This window comes from Nipponia nippon, unplaced genomic scaffold, assembly GCF_047370975.1.
Source record: "Nipponia nippon isolate SJK-2023a ecotype South Korea unplaced genomic scaffold, ASM4737097v1 scaffold_5, whole genome shotgun sequence".
NCBI lineage: Eukaryota > Metazoa > Chordata > Aves > Pelecaniformes > Threskiornithidae > Nipponia > Nipponia nippon.
In genome coordinates, this window is record NW_028262369.1 from 69,530,363 (window position 1) to 69,543,079 (window position 12,717).

The 12,717-nt window shown below is 39.8% G+C and overlaps 1 protein-coding gene across 2 annotated transcripts in view; it reads right to left on the minus strand.

Moving 5' to 3' along the window:
• SATB2 (SATB homeobox 2) overlaps positions 1–12,717 on the minus strand; it is a 138,053-nt gene that overhangs the window by 64,444 nt on the left and 60,892 nt on the right. For both annotated transcript variants that reach the window (XM_087733752.1, XM_087733751.1), the window contains exons 4-6: positions 11,550–11,676; positions 9,273–9,396; positions 4,352–4,454 (exon numbers count right to left, since the gene is read on the minus strand). In XM_087733752.1, the coding sequence (XP_087589878.1) occupies positions 4,352–4,454; positions 9,273–9,396; positions 11,550–11,676 (354 nt within the window). The remainder of the gene's footprint in view (positions 1–4,351; positions 4,455–9,272; positions 9,397–11,549; positions 11,677–12,717) is intronic.

Consider the following 12,717-nt stretch of genomic DNA (forward strand, 5'->3'; position numbering starts at 1 on the left):
GTGATAGTCCTCCTGATAAAAATAGAAAGCATGACACTTGGAAGTGAAATATCTATTGAGAAATAGAGCTAAAAAATATTCTAAATGCTACGAACCCAAAACACTGGGCAATGAGTAGGTAACTGGTACAAGTTTGATCTCTTAACAATGATCTGAGTCGCATGGCAAAGTTCTGAAATGCTTCTCTCCATACATATATATATATATATATATAGGTATATAGTTACTTACGAAGTGTTATTTTTATTTGTGTATCTATTTGTTAATCAAATTACCAATTATTCAAACCCTGAATTTCAACAACGTTGAATACCTCCTCCCAGCTTCATCAAGTTCAGCACCTAGAGAAACCAGACAAGTGGTTCTCAGATTGAGAGGAGTAACCCTGTGGGACTGGGCAGGAGAAAGACAGTTTGAGAACCACTGGACTAAGCCACTGCTGTATAATTGTCATCAATCAATATGTAACCTTTACGAAAAAGGGGGAACTCTGATTCTTCATTCAAGTAGGTTTAAACACAATTAAACCCCGTCACGTACGCACAACTGTGTACTAAAATGCCTTGCATCCCTCAAAAAGAAGAAAAATAAAAAACTAAATAAAAAGAGTTTAAAAAAGGCTTCACATAGTAATATTAAATTCATTCACGGTGCATATTCTGAACAAAATTACAACACAAACTAGATAGCTTAATTACCACCGCAAATGATTACAGACGTCCACGAGAGGAAGGGAAAGTTCACAGAAGAACTGTAAGCTTTTTGTTTCCCGGCTACTGTGCATTTTCCATTAGAACTGTGTGATTTAAGCTCTCCTTCAAATATATACGTGTATCCCAAGGAGACTGGCAAGAGTGGACACCCCATTATAAACTCAGTCGTGTCCTCGCACGTATCCCAAGTGGTAGGCTCAGAGCCAGGAGGAGACAGAAAGCCTCCATCCTCACACCAGTCAATTCCCGAATCCGTCTATATAATAACTCTCGTGCCGCTGAGTAAACTGTGAATGTCTTAAAACCTTAAGAGGCTGGGGTGGGGTGGGAGAAAAAATTCAAGCAGAATTTTATTCTAGCATCGTCTTGACACAAGACAAAATTACCATGCTGAGCTGAACTAACTGAAAACTTTTTTTAAATTACAAGCGTAAATAATTTAGTTGTCTTTTCGGTGAGTTCAACAGAATGCACACTGAGAATGTTTACTTGAGATTTGATACAATTCCATTTGTGTACAGCTTTTACATCTGTTGCTAATGATATCGAATTATTGATTGTTCACTTTCTTATATTTATTTAAACATTAACTGTATACTCGGCAACCTGATGCTTTTCTTTTTTTTTTTTTTTCCAGAGAACTTTTTATTTTTGCCTGGCTTCAGTTGTAATTACTTTGATCTTCCAGAGTGTATAATTATTTTACTGTTTATTTATTTCTATGAGAAAGGAAAAAAGTTTGACCTAGGAGATCTATATGTGGCAATTTGTAACAGAATCACATAGCTTATGTTTAGGAAATCATGGTTTTGATTAAGAAGCAACCATTTAGTTCCCACTGTTTTATTAAAACAGACATTAGTAGATAATAGGAAACACATTTAACACTGTAGGCTGCATTTAGTTTGCAACGTCAATAAAGTTATTTTGAAGCCCCTTCCTATTTTGCGTTTACCACAGCTCATGTGAATTGTTTTTTTGCTTTTACTTTCTAATAACCGGCTCTAGAGTTACACATGGATATGAGTGCTGGTCCCAAAGACTCCAAATTATAGTTTTAACCAATCTATCCAGATTACAACCCGAAAAATGAATTGCTGCATCATCCATCCAGCCTCATGGAAAACCTAAGTCCTTTTTTATAATTATTATTAAAGGAGTATGTGATGACTGAAGCATATAACTCAAGTCACTGATCTTGCATATTAACTGCGCTGTCCTTTAGGAATATCTGGCTACAGAAAAGAAACAAAACGTCATGAAAGCAGAGATGATGAGAAATTGAAACCACCCAAAGAAGGGCAGAAGTCTTCCTGTTTCCAGGGGGTTTAGATTACTGCCCTGAAGTTGCATGGCTGTTTATTCTCCATGCACCGCTGTACCTGCCATAGACTCTTTGTTTTCTCTCCCACTCATATGGTTGATGAATCAACACTACTTGAACTGCTTTATAGCAGCTTGTGTTTACTTCACACATACCTTAACCTTCCTTTTTCTCCTCCTACTAACACACACATACACTTCCAAACAGCAACGACTGGCTGTGTCTCTTTGAACAGCACAGATACAGAGTTATCTGGCAAACTCTTCAGGTTTGGATCCTTGACCTCTTGATTGAGGTCTCATTCTGCTTTTATTGCACTAAACAATTTAACTGTGCACTTACTAAGCAAAACAAGTAAGAGCTTAAAGAATTCAATGCTCTAAGAATGGAAGAAAGTGGAAGACAGCAGTGTGCTAGAAACACTCAGAAGCTGTAGTGGCATCTCTACAGTTAAGAACACTACAGTTAAGGGCTTCCAGTGCCTCTGCAACTGGCACCCTTGCCCAGTTTGGAAAAAAGAAGGAAGAAAAGAAAAAAGCCCGTTTCTGTTCGCCTAGAATGGCAAGTAAAAGCGAACGGTGATGACCTTGAAGCTGTTTGATTCCTTTGATTGTTTTTTAACCAAGAGGATATGTTAGAGCACTTTGAATAAAATTCTTTTATTAAGAGACACCATTTAAAAAAAAACACTTCTGAGTCACACAATGGCAATTTAAAGAGAGAAGAAACTATCCAGTTTATTTGGCACGAGGGTAACCATGTACTAAAATGTCCAATCAACATTTTTACTTCAAGCCTAAATCAGTTTAGTAGGTGAAAAGCAACACCTCCATTTCCTCATCTGCATTGCTACCTCACTTCTGTCTGAACAATCTTCCTTCTAGACACAAATAATTTTACCATAAAACATTCTTCTTTTTTTTTTTTTCCCTAGTGCAAATCTAATTACTGCACAGCCCAGGCCTGACTGTCTTACAGGTATGCTCTGCCCAAACCAGACGTGCAGAGGAAAACCAGATGCCTCAGAACTTGTTCTGATATTTTATGCAATTTTGTTTCATGTGTTCCTAACTTAAGCAGCAGACTCTTTATGGTATTATTATGCAGATTTCTAGTCTGTCCTATGGAACTAAACAAGCAACCTTTCATAGCTCCTGTATGCCAATCTTTTAAGAGAAAAAGACAGCAGACTCTTTGAAAGATCCTAATCTTCATGCGACTACAAATACAATGGCTTCTCAAGAAGGACAGGACATTACCCTATTTCTGTATAATGCTTGTGAATCCTGTTATGATTTTCCTGGCCGCTGAAAGGATCACAGACAGAAACAACAAAAATAGCCTATGTCTTCTTTCAGACAATGAATCTTCCCTTCAGTGGTGTAACAGAGAGAAAAACTATGAAAAAACCTATCCCGGGGTAAAGCTAATCTCCAAGGCTGATGGACATTTGGGGAGAGAGGAGCCAGTTGGTATTGTGGAAAAGCTTTTGACTATCCCCAAACTCCTGCTCAAAACACATGTGTTTTAAAGCAAAAAAACCTACCAAAACAGTTGGTCCAGTACACATGCAAGTCCCTTCCCAAAGGAAAGGATGAATAAAAGAACAAACTACACATGACGGATGCTTGTCACATCGCTTCGTGTACTATTAGAAGATGATCAGGCATTTCAGTGGTGAGAGTGGGATGAACTTACATAAAATAATTTTACTGCCTGAGGCATTCACTGCTAACCAATACAATTTTGTTCTAGAAAAAAATACAAACAATGGGCTATTTTCATCTTATCTTCACTGGGTGCAGCACCTTGTTATTTAGCAACGTCTCCTAACAATCAGGTATTAAATGCACCACTGGTATTCAGATTCCACACGATAAAACATGGCAGGAATGCCAGTACACTTAGTAGTATCGAAAACAGAGAGCAAGGGCACATGTAAGTTAGAAAGACAATTTTTTAGCTTTCATGAATAAACGCAACTAAGGTAATTTACATAGCAATTTAACTTTTAAATCCAGAGCTACTAGAACTTTTTTTTTTTCCAAAACGTTTTAGCTTAATTCAAAACACAGTTGATCTTTCAGCACAACTAAATGGGATATTTTAAGCATGTTTTAAGTGGCCTGTGTTTTCACGCCAGCCTTGTTTGTAAAGTATCAGATTTAATTTCCAATGTGCTGTGCCTGTGCCCTCTTTGTAGACAAATTCACTAATATTATTACAGCTTATTATCACTTTTACTTAAAGCAAATAATCTCAAACTGTCAGCAGAAGTTCAAGAACTTGGAAAGTCACAAAAAAATCAATTTACCTTTAATCTTCTTGTACTTTTTGTACCATCTCCCAAACTCCTGGCACTTGGTTGCTGACACATTGGCATAGTATGTGCTATTTACAATGGATGAAATCATACTCTGCAAGTACAGAAAGAAAGACAAAAAGTGTTTTAAAATATCTTGCACAATTAGAAATCTCTTCCAGGGAAAGTGAATGACATGCGAGTGCACAATGATCATCCGTTTGTGACTTTAAAACCAAAAGAAGTGTCCGATGAGTACACAAAATTGGTTTTACTCTCCATTCTATATTCCCAGCCATAATTAAAATTAGAAAGTAATAATTATTATTTTGCATAATAATGCAAAAAAGATTCCTTACAAACCTAGACTGAGACCTGCAGCTCAGGCCAGGGGGGCAGTTCTACTTTACTTTGTACTTGTGATATTAAAATATCTGAACTTTAGTTGCATGACAACAGGCAGTGCCATACTGGGGAACACATGCTCACTGCACCCGGGTGAGAACAAGCGTGATTTAGGAACCAGATCCTAAAGGTAAGATTAGATGCTCCAGCATGCATAATCCAAATAATGCTTTTCAGATGTCTCTGTTCTGCTTCCAAATGCAGCCAGACCACACAGCCAAGAATCGGAGAACATCCGTGCTACTCACTGCAGAACAACAGTTAGGCAAATAAGTTAAATTAATATAATTTATAGAAACGTGCGATTAGCCCTTGTGTGAAAAATCACCCAAAAGAGAAATTAACAGTGTCATTCAGAGCAAAGGGAACTATGCATACTACAACACAGAACAGCCAAAAACCACAAAAAAAGCTCAACAAAACTGAAATATCACTTGCTTAACCACCACCCCTCTCTACTCTTTGCGAATTCCCTCTAAGCGACTCAGTACAAGCCAACTGAAGCAGAGAGGAACGGAGTTGTTTCGCAGCATCTGATACCCATAAAAATGATACTTTATATCTGGGATGCCTCTGCCTATAGGGTGGGAAACAGCCTGGTTACTGGTAGTTCTTCCTTTCTATTTTTTTTCCCCTCCCTTCACCCATTCTATAGAGGAAGCATCATTTTAACAACATTTTGCTTTCCTTTTCCCCTCCCTGAACTCTTCCAGGGTCAGATCATTCCCAGCATGTGTAAATTTCCAGCAAGGAAATGCAATCTAAGACCACTAACACATGGGAGCCAATGCACCTTCTCCAGAAATCACATTTTCCTTACGCCCTCCTTCCTCACTTACGTCAAAGCTCAGAAAAAGCCCTGGCACATTGTACGACCTCTCTGCACAGAGGTGAGAGAGCAAGGATGATCTCACAGCTCGAACAAGCTATTTACCATAGGTTCCTGGTAAGTTCCTGCAGGCTCTTGTGCAAAATGGGATCCTGGCCATCCCTGGAAAGCTCAAAGCTTACACATTGGCTTACTCAATTTTAACAATGCTTTAAAAACAAAAACATCCCCTCCCTCTTCCAGATTTATCAAGCCTTCTACCCAATTCACTGCAATATCACAGGACTCCAGCTGTTCCTGAACTCTTGAGTTTTGGGGACTTAAAAAATGTGAGCAAAACTGAGACACTTAAGATAACCGGGTGGTGCAGATTAGTTTCAGTTTTTCAACAGGTGACTTCACTTTCAGTAAAGAGGCTCTTCTGCCTTTTCACTTTAACTTTTCCACTCGAAGGCTGCTACGGTGCACTGCAGCAGAGTCTGAAGGCTATGAAGTAAGAGCCTTTTTAAGTGGCAGCTTCAATCTCTAAAACTGAGGTTCAATTTTCTAATTAAAATCAATATTTTGAGACATAAACCTAGCATTGTGGCAGTCAGCAGCAATTCCCTCCCCATAAATCCTCCCTTGCTCCAAGTCATTTTAACAAGCAATAGTATTCTGAAAGCCTGACATGGACATAGCCTCTGCTAAGGAAGGATTTTGAACAAAGTTGAGTTAACTTGTTTGTTTTTAGAGTCACTTTACTTAAATTTCCAGTCACTACGGAAGGGTGGGGAAATTGTTTAGCTCTGTCTACATAACAATTTGGTTTTTCCCCCTTTCTCCCCGCCCCAATCCTCTAGTTCTACAATAAATCGACATTATTGAAATTGTAAGGCTATTAAATATCACAAAATATATTAACCCATTAACCTTTATTTGAGAAAGCAAAGCTTAAACTAAATAGTAAAATCAAAGAGTAAATCAACCATTGGTGAAAAATCCAGGACACATTCTCTTCAACTGCTTGACAGTAAAGCAGGGGAAGGAACCATAACAACTTTCAAACTACATATCCTTAGTATTAAATGGAAAGGAATCCTAGGGGTGTTTCTGCTAGGAATCTTGCTAAGTCTGTAGAAAGGAAATATCCACTCAGAAGAGAGTGGCAAAAAATTTTGACTAATTGCAAATTTCTGAATATTGCATATTATTCCTGGGAAAATCCTTAAAGAAGGAACAGGTTATATGAAGTAGCAGATATCTTTGGTATGTGTGTGGCCATGACAGCCACGTGGAATGAAAACTACTTAGACCAGGAGCTAAGAAACAGCCACACAAAGAAAATCCAGTGCAGTAAGTGCAAGGAGAAAAATATGGGACGTGCTCACATCCCAAGAAATCTTGCTCCAGCAAAGAGAAAACTCATGGTCAGTGCTAAAATGAGTTTTACAATATACAGGAAAGACAAATGTCTCTATGCAAAGATGGAAATGCTGAAATAATTGGATTTCTTTCTGCCACGCACACTCCCCCCACCTACCCTCCTTCCCCCCAGCTTGGTTAACTGGGATTTATTTGTTTGAAAAGGAGCCGTATGCTAAGGGTAGCTAAGCTGCAGCCACATAATACACCTAGCAGAAAAAAAACAGAACAATTTTAAATCAAAGTGAATGATTACATTTCCCATTAGCGGCAATCAGAATCCCCATCTGGGCTGCATGGAGAGCTCGGGCACTGAGAACCAGAGACGGAGCACCGTCGCTGGTGGGAGCGAGAGCTCCTCACACTGCCCCTCTCCACTTCTGTACTTGAGGCACTGCGAACACATTAATACACAGCAGCATTTACTCTGCAGTTTGACTCCTAAGAGACCACTCTGCAATTTGCTGCTGTCAATAATATATTAACCACAAGGGGGTTGTAATGACATTTCACATTTGGCACGATATTTTTTTAAAACTGATTTGGGAGAAGGAATTGTATTAGAGGCATATTCAGATGATGGTAATAGACAGCTCCTATACAACCTTCCATTGTATCTTTTGCATTTTGTGAGCCAAAACAAAAGAGACTGCAACTTTTTATGGCAATATCAACAACAATAATAATACAAGCTGCATTCTTGCAGTCCCAGTTCAAGGGTTAGTCACTACTCAAGGTCACTGACACCTGTGCTTAAAAGTGAGGAAGCTCAATCTTCTACAGAAGGATCTCCTTTTAGCTTTGTCCACTAAATAAATACTGGGGCAAAAATTTTTGCTGCTACAGACCTGCCATCAGTAATTTTGTAAATATATTTCAGACTGAGGCTATAGAAGGAGTAAACCAACTGCAGCATTTCCACCTGGTAGGCTTTGAAACTGAAGTGGGAGGAAAAAGACCCAGACAACAAATGAATTCTGCATATGAAATGATGCATAGTTTAGTTATACTGGATACTGAGGAAGACTGGGCAGAGACAACCATATGCTGCAATCATCATTAGCTGACCAGATTCCACAGATAATTCTATTTAAAGAAATTACACTTAAACTGTGTGAAAAGAAAAATACTTCCGTATTCAACGCACTTACGCTCTGTGCACATCCAGAGTCACTGCTACTCCTTTAGTAAATAAGGCAAGTTACATGGCTTTTCCTTACACAGCCTTTCCATTCCTGTTAGATCTGCAGATCCAACATGGCTAGGGAAGATGAGAAACGTGATTCCTACCAATTGCAAAGACCTAAATTCTGCTCTGTATCTCACCTCTGTGCTATCTCTGGAGTTGTAATCGTAACACAGTGAGGCAAATTTGTGCTGGTTATACACAGAAAGAATTATCTTGGTTCACGGAGGCTTTGGATCGTGAATTGCAGGATGAGCATACAGTGCAATGCAAGACAGGCAACCACAGAAGAAAAAATGTTGGATACGGGCTAGCAAAGCAATGGATTTTTAGCAAGCAGGGATTACTGATGTTTTGACTTTTTTAAGATACAATGGACAGATTAACCTATGAGTCTAACAAAGTTTTTAGAAGGCAATGTATTTTTCACTCCTAGCAAAGTTACTTGGTCTGGGTGCTGAAGTGTTTTTCTGTTTTTTCTGAGAGGCAAGGAGGACTCAGTCATGAAAATTTTATTAATCTCTTGTTATGACAATCTGAAGTACAAATAGAACTCATGATATGTATAGGAACCTGTGTCTTAGTGTCTTAGACATGACATCACTGCCGTTTATAAAGCAGTCATGGAGAATGAGACTGAGTTTTTGTTCTTTTTTTAACATAATTACATATATATTTTTTGTTGCTGTTTCCTAGAAATTGGGGCACAACTGTTAAAACAGCATACTTTTATCATAGTTGGAGGCTGATGAGAGCTACCTGCGGGTTAGTGGGGGAGACAGGCCTCTGCTAGTGGGAAGAAGCAACTCAAATCTTCCATTTGAGGATCATTAGTCCTATTGCAAAAGGTTCAGAATGAAGAATTTACATATCTTTCAACAGCAGGATAAAAATCAAACAATTCATTCATAATTTCCACCTAGCAACCCACTAAGAAAACAGGGTATAAAGATACTCTTTTTCATATTAATTAGAATTCCTCCTTTCTAAAGAAAACAAGAAATTGATTTGATATTTATGGAATTGTTTAGTCTAAGCCCTTTATTGAACAAATACGAACTTTAGATCTTGTAAATCTGGCTTTCCCTAAGCCTGTTAAAAACACTGACCTGTGAGAGAGGGCATTCTTTGGCTAATGTGCTCTGATTCATCTCTTTGAGCAGTTCCTTTAAGGCATTGCGAACTGTGGCGTGGTTCCACTGCTCTGCTGGCAAGTCTTCCAACTTTGAACAACTGTTGAAACAGAAAGCAAAAAGTAGATAGAACCATCACCTTCATAGATGCTTACTCTTTGCGTGCAAGTGCTGCAGACCTTTAAGTAGTCAGCACAACCTTGGAGTTTCCTGCTTAGCCAGCCCATCAAGGTGTTTCTCCCCTCTTTCCCCTCCCCACCAAGCCCAACTCCCAGAAGATGTGTAGTTTAAGTAAAGGAATGACAGCACATGGCAGGAATAGCAGCTAATCCTACTATGATATTATATGTGTGCCTAACCATTCCCTCTGGGGCCTGGTGAAGAGCAAAGAAACTGTGTAAAGCAAGCCCCAGAAATGGCTGGATAAAGCCATCCTCTCCAGACAGAGAAAGATACTCCTGCTGGGACAGAAGATGCCACACTGCCACCAACAAAATCACTAAACAGTAAGGGCCCGCATTGTGTGGAGGCAAGGCTTTGAACAGTGAGTCTGAAAAATTAATTTTATACCGGTTCTTATACTGCCCTCATTGCTGAAGTATCCGAGAGCTTTTCAGAAACACATTAAGCCATATGCCCAACATCTGTCACATGTAGTTCATTCTCACTTTCATTCTACAAGAACTGCATATGTAGTGAAGCTTTTGTCTTCATGTGACTTGTGCCTCTTTTAATTTAACAAGCTTATGGTCTGTGTCTACATACATGGGGACAGGCTCGAGAAGCATATCAAAAAGTTGGGAGAAGCTTGTCATTGCCATTCATGCCCGAGAAACTTAATGCATGCTCTCCAGTCAGCCTCTGAGGTGGTTCTGCCTTCTGCCTATACAGCCTGGCTTTACCCTCAGAGTTGAAAGTTCTGTTGCACTTGAGGAGTTCAAGTAGTCAATGACCATCTTTATCTCAAAGTCACGGGCTATCTTTTGTTTACATGGCATCCAGGCATTCAAGCACTTTGAAGATAAAGAATGAGACCTTGATCTTGGGTTGATACCCTCTGGTAATACAGACATGACAGGAGGCTAGATGGACTCCTGGTAGCTCATGCTTCTGAGGAGATGAGTTACTGCACTCCAGTTTTATAGCAGCTACAGACTCTAGATGCTCTTTTACAACTATGCTGCGGAGATGCAGTCTAGCTCAGAAATGATAACAGTATATAAAACCAAGGAAATGCCTGTTAGCAGGAACTGGAAACCCCAAGCCCCATCAGAGATACAACAGGAAAGAAATATTGCTGTTTGGGAGGTTAATGTCAGTGAGGCACCAACTGCTTCCAAATTCCAAACTGAACTGAACAGTTGGAGGGTAGGTACCTGCCATCAAAGGGGACAGACACATGTCCCAATGGACCCCTCTTCTGTTCAAGTTGAACTTCAAAGAACTGTGGGCAAATTATTCCAGGCTAAGTTATTTTTGCCTCTTTCCTCTGACATGTCCTGGCCACAGAGCTACAGCAGACTGCGCAATGTAGGCTTACCAGCAGGTTTAGAGTGTGCCATGCACTGCCAGGGACCTGCCACAACTCCTTACATAGACATCAGTAACTATTTGAGGACTCTTTTGAAGGCCAATAGAGAGAAAGGGGGAGAAAAAGTGGGAGGGGGGGAAGGGAGGGCAAGTAAGTGTAAAAGTGTCAGGAGCTTTTGCTTTTCTAATCAGAACTAGCATTCAGGTAAGGAAAATATTTTCCAAATGCCAATTGGAGCTGCAACAACACATCCCTTCCTCATCTTCTCGCCTTTTCACTGGGAAAACCACTGGAGAAAAAAGGAAAGTCAAAAAGCTCCCCTCCTCCCCATCTCAGCAACTGGCAGTGGAAGACCTGGATTCTCACAATGCAGCCCCAAGAAAAAGGCAGTGAGTTTATTTTTTTGATACAGTAAGGCCTCGAGAATCCATTAAATTAGGGTTTGTGGAAAGGTCTGCCTTTAAAGGCCCCATATCTTTACTCGATTGAGTTTCTGCCCCTTCCCTCTCTGCCACCATATTGCTACTTCAGAAAACATACAAAATCAGTTGGAACATGCACCAAAAAGCTGCCAGGTGACCCGCCCTTCTCTTCATTTTTCTTTTCATTTCATCAAAAGACCAGAAATTAATGAAGACAGGATGTGCTAATCTCTGTAGTAACGCTGTAATCGACAGAGCAGCTCAGAGAATAGAGAAGGACAGATGTTCAGAAACACCCACCTTTGTAATTGGATTTTCAATGTCACAACATGATAGACATCTTGTAGCATGTCAGCTACTGTCGCATCTGGTGCATCAGTCACGTAACTGAGAGGGAGGGGATTCCACCTCCCAAGCTTGATTATTCCTGAAAAGAAAACAAAAAATTCATACTTCATATTTTATCAGCCATTTACTAAACCCTTTGATAAGCTTGTTTGCTCATGAGATTCAAGATCTGCCTTGAGGTTTATTGCAGTCTTGCTCAAAAAGATGTGTTGTACTGATTCCTGAAGCAGACAATGGGGAAGAGTAGGAATAGATTTAAAATTCTTAGCAGAGACTTGCTGACATGTTCCTGGCTCTTAAATTACTTCAAGGAAGCACAGGAGGCTTCCACATCTTTCATCATCCCACTAAAGCGTAGTTCTCGAAGTTAGAATAAGCTTTAAATACTCTATAGTCCTGATTTTGCAGTCTACAAAACCCTTCAGTAAATAAATGCATTGGTTTTGACTTGAACAGGAAAATTCCTATGTGTGGGCTTTCAGCACACAGTTACAATCTAAGCATGGTACGATTCCCAGTGTGGATGGATGGCACTGGAAATCCACAAAGTAGGAAGAGTTCACTCCCAGCTACAAGTTGCACTATGCAGACGGTTGCTTTTCTTTGCAAAAAAAAAAAACAACTGCAAGCTGCTGACCACAGATCCAAAATAGCATTTTGGGGGCGGGGGAAATGCTGTAAGCCCTATTTCTACTTCTGTTCATTCTTTAATAGAGATCATCACCTCTTCTGGATGAGCTTGTCACAAAGACTGTAAACTCGGATGGTAAACCATTTGGTGCAGAGGTATTATTTCTGTTTAGACAATTGCAGAGGGCCCCACCCACGCCAAAAACAATGACTAATACCCAGGAATGACTTCCAGGAAGACACCAAACAAAGCAAGCCACAGTGCCATCTTAAATGAGAGCAAAGCAGTTCAGCCTTGTTCCGCACTATTGCAACTACTGCTTTTATTCCCTCCTCTACCGTGTTCCCATTGCCCCACTGCTCTGCTCACATAACTTTTCTCAGCGCAGCCCTACAAGACACCAATCATCTTTTCTCTCATTTAAACTGATGCCTTTTGAGGTCTGCTTATATACTTTTTGATCTTCGAAAAGACCATCCGTAAACTCTA